General features: G+C 38.2%; 1 protein-coding gene across 2 annotated transcripts in view; it reads right to left on the reverse strand.

Moving 5' to 3' along the window:
- The window catches only part of Cenpw (centromere protein W), a 6422-nt gene extending 3144 nt beyond the window's left edge, over window positions 1-3278 (reverse strand). The window contains exon 1 of one of the 2 annotated variants that reach the window (XM_008833645.3): window positions 3023-3272. In XM_008833645.3, coding sequence (XP_008831867.1) covers window positions 3023-3148 — 126 coding nt within the window. In that variant the 5' untranslated portion in view covers window positions 3149-3272. Of the gene's footprint in view, window positions 1-3022 lie in introns of both variants that reach the window. The other variant, XM_029563744.1, reaches the window with a different exon arrangement.
- Between the last annotated feature and the right edge of the window lie 17640 nt (window positions 3279-20918).

Genomic DNA, 20918 nt, shown 5'->3' on the forward strand with positions numbered 1-20918 from the left:
TATATATATATATATATAGACCTTTTTAGCATATATGTGCAACATATACTACAAAAGATGTGTCTTTAGGAAATGAATTATTTTACACTCAACATCCAGAGCCAAGAGTGTCATTCAATGTCCACGCACATACCTTGAAAACAGTTAAGGTACATACAGTCCAATCAAGAAAGAATGCAAAATGAACCCAAGCCTTATCTTGAAAGGAGTGCTCCTTTCATTTCTGCCAGGTGCTTGGGGGCACTACTCACAACCAGTTGAAAAATATCTTTCACTAGACAATTTCTTTTATTATTTATATCAGAGTTACCACATATTCCCAATAGCTATGTGCTCAGAAGCTTCAAGGCACTGCGCTAAACACAAGGAGGACAAAGTCCCTGATTCGAATTCCCAGAGTACTGGGAGAACCATGCTGAGAAACAACATCAAAATAGGGAACAATGAACAGTGTTAGCACCTCAATAACTAAATAGCATGATGTATACTTCTATACAAGTTCAGAAAAAAAAAACAAAAACAAAGCATTATCAAAAAGAACGTTATGGAGTATGTGGAACACCTGCTGATGAAGAGTATGACATCAACGTAGAACAGACAACTATAAGGAAGAAATCAAATCAATTCTCACTAGTCTAAATATGACCTGTTTAATGAAAGCCATAGAAGACAAGAACATCACCAGGGACCTGCAAGTAGCCAAAGGAGCTTCTCTTCTCCCATCACAAGGACTTGGTTTTCAACTGAGCATCTTCTCCCTGCCACGTATATCAACCCACAAAATAGAGTCCATCTATCCACAGGTCATGCTAGGAGAGAAAAGGATGATGTTGGCAGGAAGCTAGCTACTTGGGAAATGTTTATCAAGCTGGCATTAGCTATCCCTGATCAGGTATACTTTCTTCTCTATAAGAAACTTCAGTGAAAACAAAATAAATTACCTAGCAATGTATTCAAAAAAGCAATACCTTATGCTACTTCTACCACCACCAAAGCAGTATTTTTCTGGAAGGGAGGGGTTAGAAACTGAAAAAGTGAAAAGTGGAGGCAATTCTATAGTAGTCAAGATAAAAGGCACTGTGGACACATCTCAGTGGTTTAAGGAGCACTTGCTGTTCTTCAAGAGTAGTCAAGGTCAGTTTCCAGCACCCACATCTGGCAACTCACAACGACCTGCAACTCCAACTTCAAGGGATCCAGCACCCTCTTCTAGCTTCCAAGGACACCTGCACCTCTATGGCATTCACACACACACACACACACACAAAAAATAAAAAATAAAACTTGCCAAGGGTAATGGAGCATGTCTTTAACTCCAGAACTAGAGAGGCAGAGCCAGGCAGATTGTTGAGAGTTCCAGGCCAGCCCGGTATACATAGTATTTTCTAGGCCAGCCAGGGCTACATAGTGAGACCCTGTCTCAAAAAGAAAAGAAGAAATGAAAAAAGAAACTTTACAAGGAGGCCGGTGGGGAGACAGTTGAAAAACTTCAAGTGGCTACACAGAAAAAGCAATGCAGTTTAAGAAGCAGTTGCAATGATTCATGCCTGAGATCATTCATGCAGTAACCCCTTATATCCTGTATCTGCAACTCTGTTCCTTCAATTGGAAAAGAGATGTCCACTTAGACTGCAACAATCCACAGGCAGTGTCTCTCCTATGGTTTAAACAAGATGAAATAATGTTTATTCTACTAAAGGAATATATGTTCTAGGCATTCAATACACAAACTGAATTTACTTCAAGACAGAAACATTATACAGTGGGTTGACTGGCGCTCTTTACTGGGAAAGCACTATGTTTTAGGTAATTATGAATCAGACAAAATAGGCTTTAAAGGCTAAAAACTTGAGTAGGTGTTCTGTTATTTGTTTAGGAAAATGAATTCACAGCTATGTGCCCACATTTAGATCACACTTCTTTAGGAAAGCCTAATGCAACAGGGCAGTGTGTTTGATAATAACACAAACAGAAGACAAAAGGGAGGCAGGAGGCCTTTTACAAAACATTATACAGTGGGTTGACTGGCGCTCTTTACTGGGAAAGCACTATGTTTTAGGTAATTATGAATCAGACAAAATAGGCTTTAAAGGCTAAAAACTTGAGTAGGTGTTCTGTTATTTGTTTAGGAAAATGAATTCACAGCTATGTGCCCACATTTAGATCACACTTCTTTAGGAAAGCCTAATGCAACAGGGCAGTGTGTTTGATAATAACACAAACAGAAGACAAAAGGGAGGCAGGAGGCCTTTTACAAAACATTATACAGTGGGTTGACTGGCGCTCTTTACTGGGAAAGCACTATGTTTTAGGTAATTATGAATCAGACAAAATAGGCTTTAAAGGCTAAAAACTTGAGTAGGTGTTCTGTTATTTGTTTAGGAAAATGAATTCACAGCTATGTGCCCACATTTAGATCACACTTCTTTAGGAAAGCCTAATGCAACAGGGCAGTGTGTTTGATAATAACACAAACAGAAGACAAAAGGGAGGCAGGAGGCCTTTTACAAAACAATGATCCAGCCTAAATTCCCAGATCTGTTTTGCGAAGGATTTTTCTTCCATTTCCTTCTCAAGTAAACCAATCCCAATGCCAGACTATTCTGAATAGCTTTATCTAAAAACAGCAAGCAGGACCTCTGCGATGCTGTCTCAGTGTTCTTGCTAACACCCTTGTTTTAAAAAGCTCCAAGCAGGGTACGGTGGCACATGCCTTTAATTCCAGCACTTGCAGGGCAGAGGGAAGTAGAGCTTACAAAATGGAGGCCAGCCTGGTCTACATGGCGAGTTTCAGGCCAGCTGGGACTACAAGGAGATCCTGTCTGAAAAAATAAATAAATAAAAATAGATAACTAAAGCTCCAGATAGTTTAGGTTCCTGCGGGCCCCAGTACCACTCTGGGTCAGGAATACGGCCTGGCATGCCAGGCCCAGCCTCCTACCGCGACTACAGAGCCTTAACCGGGCCCTGGGGGCGAAAGGACCAGGCCCGGGACGTCCCGGGTCGACAGGGCAGGACTCACCAGCAAGTCGCTGCGCGTCTCCAGACGCAGGTGAGGCTTCCGCCGCTTGAAGACGCGCTTGAGGAAGCCGCGGGGCGCCTTGCGCTTTACGTGCTTCTTCTGGGCGACTGTGGTGGAGAACGCCATCGCGGTGGTCCTCACCCAGAGGTACTCTAGGAGAAGCACACTGGACCAGGTTCCAGAGAGGCTGGGACGAAGGTTTGAAAACGCCGCCAGGCAGCTCGGCGCACGGCAGTGACGTCACCCGCGCCTCCGGAAGCGCCTGGCGGTGGGAAATCGCCGCCCTCAGCGACTGATTTATCGCCAAGAGGCCCTAACCGTCTTTAATCTCTCGTTATTCATAGTTGCTCTTGGTTCCCCAGAGGGCCTGGGAAATGGTGAGATTAGTCGGTGAGCCTAATGAGATAGCCTCACTTGTCCTCCAAACTCAATCTAAGTAGCCTGATGCCAACGGACTAAAGTGGATGAAAAGTCTGTTTTGTCAGGATTCCTTAGATATTAATAATGCCTGCGTAGCCCAGCCTGATTTTCTGATTTTAACAGCAGTTTTCACTTTTACATAACTGCACTTGGTTTTACATTCACATTTTTCATGTCTTTGGATTGCCTTCAGGAATACCTCACTCTTTGTTAAGGCTCCTTTTGCTTTCCCCTAACTCTAGTTTAACTGCTTTTTCTTTGAGGCCTTGGTTACTTCAGCAAGCAGTTCTCCATCATCTGGCTTCTCTACAAGTAACTCGAACTTCTGTCTAGATCAAAATTCATCTCTCTAGTGGGTCTTGTTAAAACACCTTGGGAAATGGAGAGGGAGTGGCAGGGCATTTGGGGGGGTGGGAGGAGTGAAAATGATGTGAATATAGGCTCAGGTATGGAAATTTATTTTACCCAGAAAATTTATAAAAAATAATTTAGCGAAGTGTCACTGTTTAATTTTTTGGAAAAGCAGAAGAGACTTTTTATTTTGTCTGACTAGTTCCCTATCTTCCTAGTGCCAGAATCCTTTTTTTACTGTGGGGAACACTTAGTTCTTGACCTTAATGGCTTAGCAGTTCTCTGGAAATCCTCCAGTCAGAAGGCTTGCAGTTCCTATTCTCTGACTCTTTACAGCCTTTGTCCTTCAGCCTCAGTTCTTTGTCCTCTCCACTTCCACCACCCAAGCTGTTCACGCTTTGGGCACTCCTCAAACTGTTCAGCTACCTTGTCTTCAGTTGTGTAGCTGACCAGCTTACCAGTTGTGCAGTAGCTCATGCAACACTGTTCCCGCTCCTCTGCTGCCTCTGCCGTCACTGTCTTTCTTTGTATAACCAGATCTGACCACACTACTCAAGAAAAACTCCTATTTATTGGGCATAATTTTGTGACAGCAAGTGAGCCAGCACAGGAAAATACCTCCAAGCCAGCCAGTATGTTTATATAGCCAGAGAAGGGGTATCTGCACCATTCACAGCACACATTGCATGTAACTGGAGATTTGCTGATGCCAGCCTGACTGGCAGTTTGCCTAAGAATCCTTTCCTTCTGTATAGACATGGCAACAAGGAAGAGTCCAGCAGCTACCAAACAGAAAATCCAGGACAGCTTTTCTTATTTACAGGAAAGTGAACATAAGGAGGGTGTGATAGCTAATCCTGGGTCTCAACTTGACTGGATCTGGGATTAACTGAAATGAGAGAGATCTTAATTGGATCATCTGAAGCTAACCTAAATGTGGGTGTTAACCTTCTGATAGCAGCCCATATAAAAGACCATGGCAGAGGAGAACGTTTTTGCTTTTTGCCACTTGCCTTCTCTCTCCCTGGTGAGTTCGTCTTGCTGCTGTAGACTGAAGACTAGCCCATCCTTTGGAATTCATCAGACCTTCAGCGTCAGATTAGGACTACTGAGACATCAGCCTCATGGACTGAGTGACTACAGATTCTCAGCCTCTCCAGTGTGGTGCATCCATTGTTGGACTACTCGGGCTCTCTGCTGTGAGCTAAGCTGATAAATCTCTATACATGTATATTCATTCTACCAGTTCTGTTTCTTTGGAGAACCCTGACTAATCCAAAGGGCTTATAATGAAAACTTATCTTTAACACAATGGTGATTTTAGCAGATTTTTAAAATTTTATTTTATGTGTTTGAGTGCACTGCCTGCATGTGTGTAAGTGCACTCTTCTTGTCCAGTGCCCATGGAGGTCAGAAGAGGTTGTCGGATTCCCTGGAACTGGAGTTATGGGTGGTTGTTAGTTACCATGTGGGTGCTGGGAATCAAACCAAAGTCCTCTGCAAGAGCAGTCAGTGCTCTTAACTGCTGATCCATCTCTCCAGGCTGATTTTTAAACTGATTTTCACAATATATGACACCTCAATGCCGCAGAAAGAGGTGAGTCCCCTTCATCTGTCTCATGAAGACCACCCCTTGAAATAAAGATTTTATTTACCTCAGCAGTAATATTGTCATTTAAATAGTGAGTGGAAGAAACATCTATTTGGCCTCCAACTTGCAGTATCTTCTCTTTGCCAGGGATCTTGTCTTACACCCTATGAGTCACTCATGCCAATGATCAGACATGAAGTCTTGCCATAACCAAGTATTTTTCATGTTCTCTTCAAAAAAATTTAAATTACATTTATTTATTGCGTACAGAGCAGGGAAAGTTCGTCTGTCAGTCAGAGAACAACCTGTAGGAATTGATTCTTTCTTTCCACTATGTGGGTCCACGAGATCCAATGTAGGTTGTCAGCCTTGACTGCAAGTGCTGTTACCTGCTGAGTCATCTCACCGGCCACCAGTTATTTTTTATGTATCCTTGATGCAGTCATCTCATTGTTCAACCACATCTTCTAGCTTTTGAGCTTCTTGCAGTACCCCAATTCCAGGACCAGTGCTCCTCTTTTTCCTGTCCTCCCCATGCCCAGTCTCTGAGTTATCTTCCTTTCTGCAGTCCATTGTGTGGCATTACAATACCCCTTGCATTTCTCAGCACCCCAGGCATGCACTTATTTTTCCTTATCTAGAAAACCCTAATGCGCCTAAGCTAATTCTCAATCCATCCTAAACCTTTGTCTGTGTACCAATACCTACTTAAGAAAACTAAATACTCAATTCTGTCCCATCTTGATTTTAACTGATGGCTATTTGAGTGGGCTTTACCTACTCTAGCAAGTATTTGATATTTTTCTGTTCATTGGGATCTCATCTAACTTCTCCACACTTCATACTCTACCCCCATCCTCAGTTGATGACATTTCTTCATGAACAAAATTGAAGCAACCCTTAGGGGCTCTCTATACACTTTCACTACCTCATCTACCACCAAACCTTCATGTGTTCCCACTAAAATCCCAGCAACTCGTTATTTGGCTCAGCACTCTGTCTTTCAAAAAACATATTTATCTGAGAGTTCTCTCCAGTCTTCTGCTCTAAGAAATTTCTTCTTTTCTGGAATGATTTTCCATTTGCTCATGTCCACATGGGTTATATTTGCAATCTTTAAGAAAAACCCTCACTTGGCCTTCTTTTTCAACCATTACCCTTTACAGAAAAACTGGAAACAGTTGGCTAAAGTCAGTGTTGCTAATTGCTTTTCATCCATTTCCACCTGTAACTAGTGCAATCAGTATTTTGTACTCTCTCAATGAAAATTATTTTGATTAGAACAACCAATTCTCAGTTCTCAACTCCAGCTTGACCAACTAGAAGTGATTGCTGGACTATATGGTTCTTTCTAGGAAAACTAACCAGCATGTATGTACAAATATCTCTGTGGTGTGTTGACTTAGAGTCCTTTGGGTATGTAGCCAAGAGTGATATAACTGAGTTATGTGGTAGTTCTAGTTCATTTGAATTTTTTTGAAAAGTTAAATATTATGATTATTGGTGTGGGGGGTGTGTATGAATAGGGGCATGCATGTGCCATGGTGTGTGTGTGGAGGTCAGAGGACAACTATCAGAAGGCAATTCTCTCCTCCCACTGTGGGTACTGGGGCTCTTTCTCAGGTCTTGGCTTGTATAATAAGTGCTTTTGCTTTCTGAACCATCTTGCCCTTCTATTTTCCTTTCTCCTCCTCCTCATTTTTTGGAGGAAATTCCATGCTGATTTAGTGGTTCCACAAGTTTACATTCCCACCATCAATGAATAAGATTTCCTCTTTTTCCATATTCTTACCAGCATCTTGTCATTTGTTTTCTAGATGATAGCCATTCTGACAGGGTTAAGACGGAATCTCAAGTTTGAATTTGCATTTCCCTGATAGCTAAGGATATTGAAATTTTTTCAAGTGTTTATTAACTCTTCTATTTTATTTTGATAACTGATTATTTGGTTCATTAGCTCATCTGTTGATTGGATGATTTTATTAATTTCAGATTTGACTTTATTTATCTCTTCCTCTCTACTCTTTTTAGGTGTTATTTGTTCTTGATTGTAGAAGGCATTCTGGTGCATGATAATTTATATAAGATGTTTCTAATTTTCTGGTTTAGGCACTTAATGCTCCAACTTTGCCTCTTAAGACTACCTTCATTGTGTGCCATAGATTTTGGTACATTATTTTCATTTTCATTTAATACTAGGAGTTTTTTAATTTCCTTCTTGATTTCTCACTTGACCCATGTTGTTTACCTTCCATGAGTTTGCATGTTTTTTTCACATTTTTATTGTTGTTGATATCTTACTTTATTCCTTTGTGTTCAGATAGAATACAGGCTAGTATTTCTATTTGTGTATGTACATATTCAGGTGTGTTTACAGGTATGTGCAGAGGCCAGAGGTTGATATTGAGTTTCTTCCTCATTCTCTCTCTACTTTCTTTTTTGAAACTGTTATCTCACTGAACCTGGAGTTCACCAATTGGAAGAACTGGCTGGCCATCAAGCTTCAGTGATCCTTCTGTCTCCTCCTCCCCAGCACTGGAATTATAGACACACACCATTTTTCCTGGCTTTTTACGTGGGTATTGAGATCTAAACTCAGGTCTTCCTGATGGCAAGCACTTTACCAACCGAGACATCCCTCCAGCCCCTAAAACATTATAAAGTTCTGGTGACTGCTAGTCTCTTTTTTATTTTTTTTTAGGAGAGAAACAATTGTTTTATGTAGATATTCATTATGCTGTTGGAATTAAGAACCAGACATATGTAATAAATACCCAGGTATAAATTCTGAAATGCCCTTTCTGCTCTGGGAAAGCAGTCATGAAGTAAGCATGTAAGCAAGCAGGCTTCTGTGTACCACACTAGCCAAATCAGCTTTCTCTGATGTCAGCTGGACCAGTCCTGCCCTCCTTTCTCTTAACACCAGCAGCACTACTTGGAGGTCTAACACAGGTCTAATAGAATGTCTTGAATTCCTAAGAATGATGCACATGCATGGGATTGAGGCACAAGCTACCACCTGGAGTGATTCCTTCTCTGTACTTACACTATATCCCAGAACACAATAAATAAGCAATTACAAAATATTCAAGTATAAAGTAATTTCCTCCTCTAGTCAAAGTAGTGGTTTTCTGAAGGAAGTTGTCATCTCTGTGGCTACATGAGCTATTCAGAAAGCTCATTAGACCAGTGTGGTCATAGACTGAAAAACTGACTACTTCAGTTCCAAATGACAGAGATTGTGCCCAGATCAAAGGTAAAAATTGTTCATCACAATCGTATTCTCTCTCCCCTCTCCACTTGCCACTCCAGAGGAACTGTAATAGAAAATGAAGCTGGATGATGGGTGAGAAAGGCCTATCACATAAGGGACTTGGACAAAAATTGTCCTACACAGCCCTCCTTGAACAAAGGATTTTACCACACAGTGAACAGTTGAATGGTCTACTTTAGCATTTCTTTTTCTCAAAAGGCACCTCCTACATGAATTCCCCAACTGTGGCATGTATCCATGATGATATTCTGGCCCAGTCAAACCAATGTCACCCAAAGGCCTATCAGTAACAAATCTACCACTTGATTGTATGTGGTAGGTTGGATTCTTATCAAGATATTTTACAGATGAATTCCCTCCCATTAAGTGAGCTTTAAGTCCAATTAGGAACTCATGTGTGGTATTGTAAACAGCCAGAATGCACATGGCTGGAGAGGTCATAGAGCTGACAGAAAACCTTAAGGATGTCCCATTCCTAGATAAATGTAATTTCTTACTATGTGCTAAATATGGATCCTTATATTTACAAACAAGTTTGTAGTCACCACTCATCAAAGAAGTTTCTTTTGCAACAGACAGAGACTATTATAGAGTTCCACAACTGGTCACAGAGAATAAGTGTCTGTGAGATGCCCAAATCCTAAATGAAACATCTACAATGGAACCTCTATACCTAAGACTCATGAAACATAGTGGAACAAGGGGTAGAGAATATTAATGCATCTCTCAACTCTCATCAATGAAGCTCCCTCATATGACAGGGAGAAATGAACACAAAAGGTCACAAATGGCCAACGTATAGAGAATAAGAGTCTGCAGAGTATGGGTCCCTGGACAGGACTCCTATACTAAACTTCTCCCACACAGGGCTCAGATATCACTGCAGAAGAACGAGGAAGAAAGATTGTAAGAGCCAGGGGAGGAGGTACATTACCATATGAAAACAGAATCTTACAGGCTTCTGGGACCTTGCTTATATGAACCTATAGCAATGGTGTCAGCATGCACAAGACCCATGCAAACACAAGCAGATAAAAATCCAGCATAGAATTGGGGAAATGGGCATCAGGCCTCAACCTTAGCCAAAGGACTATTGCAGCTGATTACTGCTGGATAAGGAAGAGTTGATCTTTAAGGGAAAGACTCTAGATAGGTTGACTAGACTTCAGTGGATAAACTTGCACTGAGGGTTGTCTGGGTACACAAGCTTGACTCAATAGGCCTTAATATATATGACAGAATCCATGAAATCCAGTGGGAGGGGTGCTATACAGGGTATGGGTCGGGGAGGGAGTATAAAGATGATTAAGATATTTTGTATGAAATGTACAAAGATTCAATAAAAATATACATAAAATATTTTTAAAACATGTTTTCCAAGTAAAGCAGGTTTGATGAATTTCACCTCCAGGGATCCCTCAGTTCAAGGCATTCATCTTTATCATGCTAAAGAGATGTGAAATTGTGTTGAATCTGATAGGAAACCCAGCACCAACACCTTGCACATACTACACAGTCCCTTGAGTTTTAGAATCTGGGTGTACCCAAGGCAAAGCACCATTGCGATGTAGTTCAACCAGCTTGGTATTTAGCTTCTGTGCTGCAACGGTGTTTAAAGGCATATACTCCTTAGGTTATTGGTGGCATAACCAACACTCAGCCCTGTTCTCTTGAAGCACTGTTTCTCATTCTGGTCAACATGAGCACCTCAAGCAATTATTTGGTTACTGTTGTTCCAGGGAAACCAGTATATCATAAGTCTTGTTGTAAAACTTTTTGAAAAATCAGCATGTCAAATATTCTGTATGGCTTCTTGAACTACTTTCTGGCAGTCAGTGTCAGCTTTGGATGTAATTTCCCTAGTAAAAATTATTCCAGTTTTAACAAGAATTTCAAAAGCCACTTTGGCATCAGAGTCCTGTAAAGGTGGCTAATGAGGACAACATTGCTAATCTAGTTTCAGATCTTGTCTAGGTGGCCTTTCCCCCAGACTCTGAGGTGAAAAAAAGCATGTCCTCTTCAGTCAGCGTTGCATAGAAGTATTTGAACTGCTGGTTCATGGCGGGAATGGCGAGAGAACATGACAGCGGGGGAACAGCAATGGCAGGCAGCAACTATGAAATGCTCATGTTTTTAGTGTACACAAAACAAAAATTGTCAGAGAATTTGTGGAAAAAATTTAAGACATTAATCCAAGTGTTTTAACTTTAAATATATTATTTAAGTATAAAAGAATCTCTAAGTGATGGCTCAGGCCTTGAATTTCAGCACTCAGAGGCAGAAGCAGGAAAATCTCTGAATCCAAGACCAGTTTGTTCTATATTGCAAGATCTAGGCCACCCAGTGCTATATAATAAGACCCCATATCTATCTGTCTATATCTGTCTATCATCTATCTGTCTGTCTATCATCTGTTTGTCTATTTATAAAAATAATCATCTGAATACTGCTGTTTCTTTTCTTTAAAAACTTTATTTCTTATAGTCTTTCCATTTTATATTTTTAATAGTTATTATTTTTATTTTTTGTGTATGAGTGTATTGCCTGCATGTATGTAAGTGTACCCATGTTGTGCAATGCCTGTGGAGGTCAGAAGAGGGAGTTGAATTCCCCTGGAACCATAGTTACAGATGGTTGTCAGCCAAAATGTGAATGCTGGGAACCAAACCTGAGTCCTCTGCAAGAGCAGCCAGTGCTCTTATCCACTGATCCATCTCTCCATCCCCATTCTCTCCACTTTTTAAGTCACAAAGTAAAACATTGGAAAATTTCATGGCTACTAACTGTTCAAATGTTCTCTTTTTCTTTTATAATTTTCCACCAACAAGTTTCTTTGATTCAGATGTTCAAAAATCCCAAGACAGCCAATGAAACTCTGGCCCACACAACTAGAATCTGGAAGTGCCTTAAAGACCTGACAATTCTTAACTCCAAAGTCATGGAAAATAAAAGGAATTCTCTATTGAAAGGGAAGAATCTGGACAGGAGGGCAGTGATACAAACAGAATAAATACTAGCCTTTCTTTATCCCATGAACTTTTATATTTTTTCCTTAATCTATAAAGGTAAATGCCCTCTGTATATGCTGTTTAATGTGGAAAATGAAAATTAAATCTGTCCAATGAAATCATTGAAAGAATTCTTTATCCCCTCTTACATTATTCTAATCAGTTAGTGTACATGAAAAACAATTCTAAGTATATTAAATTGCTGGGGTTGATACTTTTATTTTTCTCTATTTGTTGATATCTACTATATATTTTGATTATGTTGCATTTGTTTTTCAGAATTTATCCTAGGGAAATTATCCTAAATGCAAAAGTTTATGGACAGTGTGCTGGTTTGAATGAAAATGTCCCCCAAAGGCTCCAAGTGTTTCGATATTTTGTCCCTAGATGATGGTGCTGTTTTGGGAGGTTTTAGAAGGTGTGGCTCTCCTGGAGGAAGCATGTCACTGGGTGTGGGCTTAGAGAGTTCTTAAGCCTTGCCAGATCTCCAGTTGCCCTCTCTTGCTTCCAGTGCCTGCATGATAATGTGACAGCTTAGCTTCCGCTCCTCCTCCAGCCACCTCTGCTGCCTTGCCTCCCTGGCAAGATAGACTGTAATTCCCCTGGAACCATAAGCTCAAATAAATTCTTCCTTTTATAAGTTATTTTGGTCAGTGTTTCTATCACAGCAACAGAAAAGTGACTAATACAGACAGATATTGAAGAAAACAAATTATTTCACAAAGAAATATATTGTAAACATTTTTATAAATTCATTAAAGTATTATAACCATATAAAAATGATGTTTATTTAAGTTAATATCCTAGTAGGAAATCAACATTAATGCTAGGAGAGAGAACAATACCTTTATGCAAAGGAAAATATATATTATCCAGTGCATGTACATGAAGTGCACACCTACAAGATGGAGGAAATATATAAAAATATGAATAGTAGTTTTAAATAATAAAAATATGAATAATACTAAAATCGTTTTCAATAGTAGCCACCTTTAAACATAAATTTAAAAATTATGAGATAGTTTATATTTTGACTAATTGATGTTACATACATTTTAAAATGTTTGCTGGTTAGACTTAATCAAAGTATTTTGCTAGGGGGCTGGAGAAATGACTTAGTGGTTAAGAGCACTGGCTGCTCTCACACTGGATCTGGTTTTGTTTCCCTGCACTCACATGGCATCTAATAACCATCTGTAACCTCAGTTCCAGGGGATCTGATGCCTCTTTGGTTGGTCTTCCATGGGCTTTATATACATGGGTGCATTTACTTGAAGGCAAAACATAGATAAAAATGAATAAATTATTTTTTAGGAAAATGATGTGCATTATGAACTAAAAAATAGTATTTTCACTATTTTTCTGGTGTGTGATGTAATTATGGAAAGGAATTTGATTTTTCTTTTCATAAATTGTTGTAAAAGTGCTCAAATGTAGATTATGTTACCAAGAAATATATTCTAGTAAATTAAAATTTTTTGTATCATTATAATAAAATTAATGACTTGGCCAATTATTCCTGACTTTCCTTCTTGTGTATGTTAGCAAAAAATAATTATAAGAAGGGTTAATAATAAGTAAAACAATTTAGTTTTTCAGCTTGCAAAGATTTTTGACATGTTATTTCAAGTTTTAGGGCCTTAAAACTTGTGTTGATTTGAATCTGCCAGAGACAGGGCAATTGCAATTTTTAAAACTTTGTATCACTGTTATGGTTTCATTCATCATTCATGAGATATAGAATTTCACAAAATTTTGGAACCTGCACCTTCAGGTTTTTAGGCCAATTGTTTGTAAAACAAATTATTCCAGAAGCTTTGGAAAATTTCACCTTACTTGTGTGGCCTCCTAGTTAATATTCATAACTCAAATCTTTTACCTCAGCCAAGTACAGATCTTCTTATCTTTCTCTCCCTAAACATTCCATCTTTGAGATCAGAAGTGGAATGGTTACACAGAGACACAAATCTGTTTTCCAGTGTTGGTGAAAGATCCTAGCATTGAAACAAATTCCTGTTAAGGTTGCCAGAAACCTTAGTCTTTTTTTATGTTTTCCTTGATCAACAGATGCCTTTGAAATAGGACATTGTAATCCAAAAGAAGTGGACCTTGCTAGGAAATATTAGGTAGAAGTTTTAAAAGAGCACAAAATAAAGACTTTGTTCACAATTTTCTGTAATATTTTCTCATTGTGTGCACTTGAAGAATAATTGCCACTAAAACAAAATTTGTAACAGAGCCAGGCAAAAGAAAAACAAAATACTCCAGATTTTCATTTTTACTGTCAGTGATGGGCTCATAATAAGTCATCATGAGTTATTTTTAAATGAAACAAAATAACATCTTTCAATGACAGGCAGTTTTTAAATTGATGCTGCCTTCCATGGATAAGATGTTAAGGATTTCATAAGGCTGAATGACATTGTTGCCTAATTGTCAAGAAAAGAAGAAACTAACCATTTCTTGTCTTGCCAGATAAAATTTTTTTCTCTTTTGTGCCTAAAATAGTCACAATCATTTTCAGGGGGAAAAGAATTTTTAAGGAAGTAGGAAAACCCAAAATAAGTTTTTATTCAGTAACTTTGACTAGGAAATAAAGGGGAGGAAAACCTAAGATACAATAAAGGAGAAACCCCTGTCCCTTCCTGCAGTCTCAGGTTCCCACAAAGATAAAGAAGAGAAACGCATTGAATTGGCAGTTTGCAGGTTTAATTATTTCTCTAAGCTGTGACTGGCATCTAAAAATGCAAAAAGATCCAGTCCCTACAGCACATTTGTGAAGACAAATAATGAAGTTAGCCAGGGCTGACAAAGCATGAATCTGGATCATTCAATAAACTCATTCATTATAAATATTATTTCAAAACATCTTAAAATTTTTGAATGTTTACCACATGTCAAGAACTGCTGTAAACACAAGACACATAGACACATGACAAATATTCTTGCCAAGGGAACACACACACACACACACACACACACACACACACACACACCTTTTATCTTCTAACCATAGAGATAAGTAGAATTATTCCCATTTTACAGAGAATGGAGGAGACATCCAGAAGAAAGTTTAAAAGTCACACGCACACACACACACACACACACACACACACACACACACAGAGTATGAAACGCACATGAATTTTGTATCCAAAAATTCAGAGCATTTCCTTACTTGGATAAGGAAATGTAGTTTCCTTATGGAACAAAATATGTTCACTTATAAACATGATTTTATTTCCCCCATGTAGAAGTACACAAAAATGCGCCAGGAGTGGTGGCACACAACTTTAATCCCAGCAATTGGAAGGCAGAGGCAGGCGGATCTCTGTGAGTTCAAGGCCAGCCCGGTCTACATAGTGAGTTCCAGGACAGCTGGGGCTACAGGGAGACCCTGTCTCAAAAAGACCAAAAAAAAAAATGTAGCTTAACGTGGTAAACAGAAAAATAAAACAACTATGTTAAAAATAAAGTTTACAAGAAAGAGCTAGTAGAAAAATCACAATATGTGAGTAAAAGTGTATTAATGTTAAGGGAAATTTTTTTCTCTAGTTTCCAGTTTATTTAATGTGTTTATATTATTTCTCAATTGCGCAACCTCTGTACAATAAAATGGGAGAAGGAAATTCAGTTTTTATACTAGTCAAGTGTATTGGGCATGGTGGTGTACTCCTTTAAGCCTAGAACTCAGGGGAGATAGAGGCAGGAGGATCTCTGTAAGTTGGAGGCCAGCCTGGTCTATATAGAGACTTCCAGTCCAGCTGAGACTATAAGGAGACCCTGACTCAAAAAAAAGTCAAGTGGTTTATGTTAAATAATTGATTTCAAGTACTTTTTAATATTGAGAAAGTAGTGATAGCAATAATAAAATCCTTATTAATAACTAATTAATTATAATAATATACTCCTTATTAGAGACGTTTTCACATGGGCTCACCCTTAAACTTGATTATCTGTAAGCACATCTGTGTACCAGCAGCACAAAGAAAGAAGAAAGTGAAACACATAACTCTTTTTTATAAAGGAAGTGTCTAGAAGTCGCACATACCACATCCCTTTTTTTCCATTTGCTAAAACTCTGATGCATGAACGTACCAAAATGTTAACTGGTAAAAATGCTGCCTATGTTTGAGCCTACCATTCTAGCTAGAAATCAAGAAATACATAGTAATTGACAGCCTTTGTTACATGAAGGTGTTTTGTTGTTGTTGTTGTTGTTTGTTTGTTTTGTTTTGTTTTGTTTTTTACTGGAAGTCTATATGAGTAAGAAATTCAAATGGATCTTGTTGGAGTCTCAGTAGCATTCTCTCACCTGTGAACCTTTAGGCAAATAGCTTAATCTCTAAACATGAGTTACATGACCTAAAGAGGAGGAAATTTCCAATATTGTAACTATAGGGCACCTTTTCCATATTCTATCACCCAACTAAGCCTCTTTCCCATTCAGACAGGAAATCTTCAAAATTACAAAACATGAATCCAGCTATAGTTTTCAAAAATCCAAATATGACAGTAAGGAAATTTTAAAGTATTTGAAACTAGCCAGCAAAACAAGACCTTAGACTCATAGGACAGTAATTTACAAACTAAGAAATTCTAAAATGATTTTTGAAAGAATTTTTAATGGATTTTAATGAATTTTAATATGTCAAGTACTTACTATTTTCAAGACTCACTCAAAAGATTAGTCTATGATTTAAACAAACTTTGTTTTGAAATTGGAGAAAAAATAGTAGAAACATGAATGTTATGAGAGTAACCATTTTCTGATTAGATTTAAGAGTCATTCCACAAGACAGAACCCGTGCCTGACACTGTTACTATGACCTCTAGAGAGGTCATAGGCCCTAGTAGAGAACCTATTATGATTATTTGGCTAAATGGGCCCAGAAGTAAACAGACTAATAGCTTACCTTATACCTATAGATTAGTGAATTTCTCAAGCTTCATCTAAAGCTTCATCTCAAGCTTCTCCAAGCTTCTTTTTGCTGTAGATTACAATTAACACAGAGACCTGCAACTGGTCAGCATGAAAGAGAATATAAGACTGCAGAGTGACCAGCCCTAAATGGGACATCCCTATCATACCCTCTCCTCCCAAGACTCAAGGATTATTGAAGAAAGGGGAGGAAAGCTTGTAGGAGCCAGACATACTGGATGACTACAACAAAACAGTTTTCAGAACGCTGTAGAGTATTTGCACACATGAACTCACAGCAATTGTGACAGAACTCACAGTGGTTGTGACAGCATGCACAAGACCTGTGCAGAATTAGTTCAGAGAAAATACCATCATGGAAAGGGAGAAGTGGTCACAAAGTCTCATCCAAAGCTGAGGAGCTAGTGGTAATTGACGAGTGCTAGGAGACACAAGAGTTTTTCCTTCAGGGATATGGAACATGAGAGGCTACCTATGCTCCAGGAGATGCTCCTAAGCCCATTCACATACAGACAGCACGAAGTGGACTCAGTAAGTTTAAAAAAATAGAAAACAAAGCACATGAAGTTGGGAGCGAAGAGTCAGGGGTGGTAAGGAAGGAACTGTAGGTGAGGGAATGGGGGTAGATTTAAAACACATTATGTGCATGTATGAAATTCTCAAATAATAAAAAGAAAAAATATTCAATTATGTACATAGAGAATTTCCCTAGAGCATAACAATCTACTTATATCGACAATCACAATTTGAGTAGTATTTTTGAAATGACCATTAAAAATAAAATACATTATTGTGAGGAAATTTCAATGCTGTTTCTGCATTTCTATCTTAACAACTATAAGAAATCACATCTTTTTTCTTTATTTTCTACAGTCCTTCCTTGCCATTTCTTTTTCTTAAATTAGATGTGTTTATTTGTATTAACATAAAAGTACCAGATTTTATTATGACATTTTGAAACAAAATTTGTTCTTATTGAATCTCTTCCTCCATCCCTGGCTCCTCCCTATAGGCTTCCTTCCCCGGTTAGCCTCCTGTCCACTTCCGTGTCACAGTTCTGTTGCCCCCAACCCCTCCCTCAAGCCCTCTGCTCTCCTCTCCTGGCCATTCCATTCCATAACCTATATCCACACACCCACATATATACATAAAAACTAGGATCCACATAGGAGACAGAACATGAGATATCTATCTTTCTGAGTCTGAATCACCTTGTTTACTATGGTACCTTCCAATTCCACCCATTTTCCTGCAAATTTCATCTTTCCTCACAGCTGAATAAAATTTCATTGTGTATATACCACACTTCCATTATGTATTCATCTGATGAACATCTAGCCAATGCCATTGCTTTTCTATTACGAATTGTGTAGCAATACCATACAGGTATTGCTGTAGTACGATATGGAGTACTTTGGGTACATCATGGACCTTAGTGGTATATAGCTTGGGTCATAGGGTATTTCTAGTCTTTTTTTTTTTTTTTTGAGACAGGGTCTTCCTGTAGCCTGAGCTGTCCTAGAACTAAACAGGCTGGCGTAAGAACTAAGCAGGTCACTAAGTAGACCAGGCTGGCCTCGAACTCACAAATTCGCCTGTCTCTGCCTCCCAAATACTGGAATTAAAGGCATGTGTCACCATGCCCAGCCAGGGTATTTCTAGTTTTAAGATTTTCAGAAATCTCCATACTGATTTCCATAATGGTGGTGCTATTGGAGTCCTGTTCAGAAATTCTTGCTTATACATGTGTAGTGTATTTCCTGTTTTGCTCTAATATCTTCAGCATTTCAGCTCCTAAATTAAGGTTTGGTCCATTTTAAATTTATTATTTCTAGGCCCTCTATTTTGTCCTGTCCATTGAACTACATGACTACTTTCGTGCTGGAACTGTGCTGTCTTTGTCAGTAGACCTCTGTAGTACAATTTGAGGTCAGGAATCGTCAAACTACCAGAGTGCTGCTTTTGCTTAGGATTCCTGTGCTGGTTAGTAGTCTATTATGTTTCCATATGAATTTCTTTTTTTTTATTTTTCTAGATCTGTGAAGAAATGCCATTGGAATTTTGATGGGGTTTTCATTGAAGCTATAGATTACTTTGGGGTAACAGGTATTTTCACGGTATTGATTCTTCTAATCCATGAGCACAGAAAGCCTTGTCAACATTTAGTATCTTCTTTGATTTCTTTTTGAGTATTTCAAAGTTTTAATTGTAGAAAATTTTCACTTCATTGATTAGGTTTATTATTCCTATGCACTTTTTGAGCTATTGTGAATGAGATATTTTTCTTGTTATTTCTCAAGAAGTTCATTGTTAGGATATATAGTATCTACTCCTTTTGTATGTTGATTTTTTATTCTCTAACTTTACCAAAAATGTTTGTTAGATCTAAGAGTTTTATGCTGAAGTCTAAGAGCTCTCTTAAGTACAGAATCATATCATATGTAAAAGAATAATTTGTCTTCTTCCTTTTCTATTATTGCTTTGTCTTAGACTTCAAGTACAATATTGAATAAGAGTAAAGTGGTATCCTGGTCTCATCAGATTTTAGAAGAAATGCTCGTTTTTCCCCCACTTACTATAATATTGACTATAAGTTTTTCATGTATAGTTTTTCTGTCCCATCTATTCCTAATTTTTCCAGGACTATATTCATGAATGCACAAAATGTCATCATCTATTGAGATTATCCTATGCTTTCTGTTCTTAACTTTATTTATATAGTGTAATACATATTATTTTTATTTATTTATGTATTATTTAGTTAGTTAGTTGTTGTTTTGCCTACAAGGATGTAAGTACCTCCATGTCATACAATCCCTAGAGGCCAGAAGAGGGCATCCCTGGAACTGGAGTTACTGATGGTTGTTAGCTTCCACGTGAGTACTGAAAACCAGAGTGGTATCCTCTGGAAGAGCATCCAGTGCTCTTAACTGCCAAACAACCTCTCCAGTCCTGTAATGTGTGTGATGGTTTGAGTGTGTTAAGCCATTGCATCTCTGAGCTCAAATGCACTTGGTCATGATGTATGACCACAATGTGTTCTTGATTTCAGCTTGCATTTTGTTTAGAATGTTTACATCTATGTTCATCAAGGAAATTTGTCTATAATTTTGTTGTTTTTATCCAGTTTCTGTATTATGGTAATAGTTGCCTTATAGAAAGAATTTGTTAATGTTCCCTCCCTTTCTATTTTGTGGAATAGTTTGAAACACTATTGGTGTTAAATCTTCCTTAAAAGTTTGATGGAATTTATCAGTGAATACATCTGGTCCTATGATTTTCTTTGTGGGGAGACTTTTAATTACTGTTTAAATCTCATTTGTTGTTGTGAGTCTGTTATATCTTCCAGCTTTAGTATGATATATATATATATATATATATCAATGTATCCATTTCTTTTAGGCTTTTGAGCACTTTGAAACTATGGAAATCAGAATGGCGATTCCTCAAAAAGCTATAAGTAGATCTGCCACATGATCCAGCTATCCCACTCTTGGGCAAATACCCAAAGGTCCTTATATCCTACTACAGAGATATCTATTCAGTCATGTTCATTGCTACTCTATTCACAATAGCCAGGAAATAGAAACAACCTAGATTTTCATCAACTGATGAATGAATAATGAAAGTATGGTACATTTACACAATGGAATATTATTCAGCTGTTAAGAAAAATGTAATTATGAAATTTGCAGGTAAATGACTATAACTGGAAACAATATCCTGAGTGAGGTAGCCCAGACCCAGAAAGACAAATGTCATATGTTCTCTCTCATAAGTGGATGCTAGCTTTAAATCCTTAGATAAACATGTTTCAATTGAAAAATACATAGAGGTCAGGAAACTAGTAAATTACCATGGTGGGGGGGGCTTCATGGAAGGAGAGATAGAATTCAGTGATATAAAAGGGGGAATACAATAACAGAAAAGACAAGGTTAAGTGGGGGGTATGGGAGGTAAGGGCACAGGAGGGAGTATGGGGAGGAACAATTAACACCAAAGGCCTTTAGAAAAAAATCATATGGAAACCTACCACTTTAGAAGCTTTCTAAAGTGCATACATATACAATATAAAAAAGAGATTAAAAGGAGTTACCCTCTAATATGGCAACATTGCCCCTATTAATCACAGTAGGTTAGCAAAGAAAAATCCCACTGCCAGAAATGGACTCCCTCTTCTGAAGCTGTTCCCCTAGGATCCTAGAGACTCTCAAACAATTTGGGTCATTGTCCTGCTTTCATTTACCCATCATCACTTGATGGTAAGACCCTATTCCTGAAGAGTCTGCATAAATGAGTTATGGAACAAA

The sequence above is a fragment of the Nannospalax galili genome, unplaced genomic scaffold (assembly GCF_000622305.1).
Source record: "Nannospalax galili isolate Female #2095 unplaced genomic scaffold, S.galili_v1.0 scaffold831, whole genome shotgun sequence".
NCBI lineage: Eukaryota > Metazoa > Chordata > Mammalia > Rodentia > Spalacidae > Nannospalax > Nannospalax galili.